The sequence below is a fragment of the Pteropus alecto genome, unplaced genomic scaffold, assembly GCF_000325575.1.
Source record: "Pteropus alecto unplaced genomic scaffold, ASM32557v1 scaffold478, whole genome shotgun sequence".
Lineage (NCBI taxonomy): Eukaryota > Metazoa > Chordata > Mammalia > Chiroptera > Pteropodidae > Pteropus > Pteropus alecto.
Window position 1 is genome coordinate 11,620 of NW_006440655.1, and position 2,578 is coordinate 14,197.

Genomic DNA, 2,578 nt, shown 5'->3' on the forward strand with positions numbered 1-2,578 from the left:
AAGTTATGAAAACTACATCAAATATGAGCAATAAATTAACTGGCTATAGAATTATCGATTTTACGTATTTATATTTTATACATTTTCTACATTGACCATGTAACGTTTTATAATTGGCCAAAAATAACATGAAATTTTTGAAAACAAGAGTTCAAAGCTCATTCGTAATAGAAATACTCAGGATTTATTTCTATGAGAAGAACCTGAATAGTAAATGTAAAGTCATTATCGAAGCCTAAATCTCAAAAATCCACTAAACAGTCATCCACTAAAATGTTCTTTCTGGGTCATCTTAAACCTAACCTTCTTATTGTGTGCTTTTAAAAACAACACAATAGTTTTCACTTGAGTACCAAATATGACAAACGCTGTGCTAGAAGTTCTGTCCCTTCAAAGAAGGGGGCGCTGCTCCACTCGCAGGTTTGTGCACAGCTTGCAGGTGCCTGGGAAGCACTGTGGACTCGCTGCGCAGAAGTAGACAGCTGAGTCTCCAGGCTGGGTGGCTTCGATGCGCAGGGAGAGCTGTTTGTCCGCCTTCCTCGGTATAACAGAGAATCTTCCAACTTGGTTTTCCATCTTATTTGAACGAATATCTATAATGAGCTGAGGACCTTTTCCAGCTTCTTGCTTATACCAAAGGAAGTATACTGAAGCACTGTCTGAATAAGTACAGAAGATAAAAAAGCTGTTCCCCTCCTGGACACTCAGGGTGGAAGGATGCCGATCCATTTTTTTCTCCTCGGGTGATCCCTATGCAGAAAAAAAGTCAGAGAAAGGAGAAGCCTTACCAGATCATTATGCTTCAGAATTTTCTTGTTCTACTGAAACTAGAGGAAACCCGAATAAAGCCAGTCTTGGCTTCTAAAGAATACCACTGATACACTCTCATAAACCCTCAACTCACAGTCCGTCTGCAGCCACAAGAAAATGAATAAAACTCTAAAGGATGTCTTCAGCATTCTTCCCATTTAGGATCCACTATGGACCTGTAATCTAGAGACAGAGGAGATTCTCCCATCATCAAAATATCCCTTCTTTTCTCTGACAAACATAAGAGTTTCTCACATGCACTACTCAGCCAATAGGAGAAAGGCTATGCTTCTGCTATAGGCTATTCGTTTAGAATCCACTAAAATGAACCTTCCACATATTCAGCATCAGCAGAGGAGCACCACCGCCTTGTGGTCACATCTATAACTACTGAACTTGCTGGTTCAATGTTCTTTGACCCTGTGCCTATAGAGACTCAGACACGTAGTGGCAGCAATAGGTCAAACAAAGTAAGCTTTAGATCAGAGATCAAGTAAGAATGTAGAGAACTGATTTCTATCTCTGTTCTCTACTGAGTCATTGTCTAAATGTTGGAATGAAGCAGATGCTGTAGGTATTTTACAACGATGGCCTGGGTTTACATGTTTGCATCAGATAAGTGCCATTATTCACTTTCTTGTTTATTTTTTTAAATTAAATTTTTTTAAGATGACGTTGGTTAACGAAATCCAATGTTTCAAATGTACATTTTAACAATAAGGCATATGTATATTTACCTCCCATAGTTAGATTTCTTTCTGTCACCACATATTTGACCCCCTTTAACCCATCTACTTTTCCTTTTCCAACATCTTACCATCTAGTAATCATTAGACTATATGCCCATGAGTCTCTGTTTGTCTCTCCAGTTCATTTGTTGCTTTTAGGTTTATATCCCACATATAAGTGATAGCATGTGATTACTAACCTTTTCTGTCTGGCTTATTTTGCTTCGTATGATTATTTCAAGGTCCATCCATGTTGTTGCAAATGGCAGTATTTCATCTCTTCTTATGATAAGTAATATTACATTGTGTATATGTACCACAGCTTCTTTATCCAATCATCTATCATAGGACACTTCCGTTGCTTCCATGTCCTGCTACTGTGAATAATGCTGCTACGAACAGTGGTGATTATTCACTCTTTTAAACAAAGAAAATATATAACCTTCTTTCTCAACTAAATCTATTATAGAGAAAATCTGAGTGAAATGGTGTCAATGTGACTAAAGTAAAAGGAACATGTAAGTCAAAGGTCAGAATAAACGAAGATCATTCAATATTTCCAATGCCTATTTTCTCAGACTGTCCCTCTAAGCTGATCTTGCTCTTCCCTTGACCTTACTATTCCAAGAGAATTTGCAGTCTTAACAGTCAAAATGAAAATCTTCCCTCACTCAAGATGACTGTGATAAAAAGTAAAGGATCTCAGTGATGAGAGGACAGAGAATATCTTCCATGAGTTATTAATATTTGAACAATAGGAACAATATGATTCATAGATTGGGTTGATTTATAATGAAAAATCTGACATGCTTTTAAAAATCCATTTCAATGCTATGTGTCTTATAGTCTGCAAAGTATTGAAAGAGTACAGATTCTGAGAGAATATCAGGCTGCAGATTCAGAAAATATAACCACATGTGAGTTGATTCTTGAGATGCTTTCATTTTTCAAATCAAACGAATGGCATGTCCTAAAATGTAAGTACCGACACATATCCTTACTGGAATGTCTTCTAAAGTGTAAGCCAACTCTCGTGCCAT

The 2,578-nt window shown here is 37.1% G+C and overlaps 1 gene segment (V, D, J or C); it reads right to left on the bottom strand.

Annotated features, from left to right (window-relative positions):
- Nucleotides 1-175: 175 nt before the first annotated feature.
- LOC112484733 lies at nucleotides 176-968 on the bottom strand. The segment is given in 2 exon segments: nucleotides 176-750; nucleotides 905-968. Coding segments are annotated over 2 exon segments (424 nt in total).
- Nucleotides 969-2,578: the final 1,610 nt, after the last annotated feature.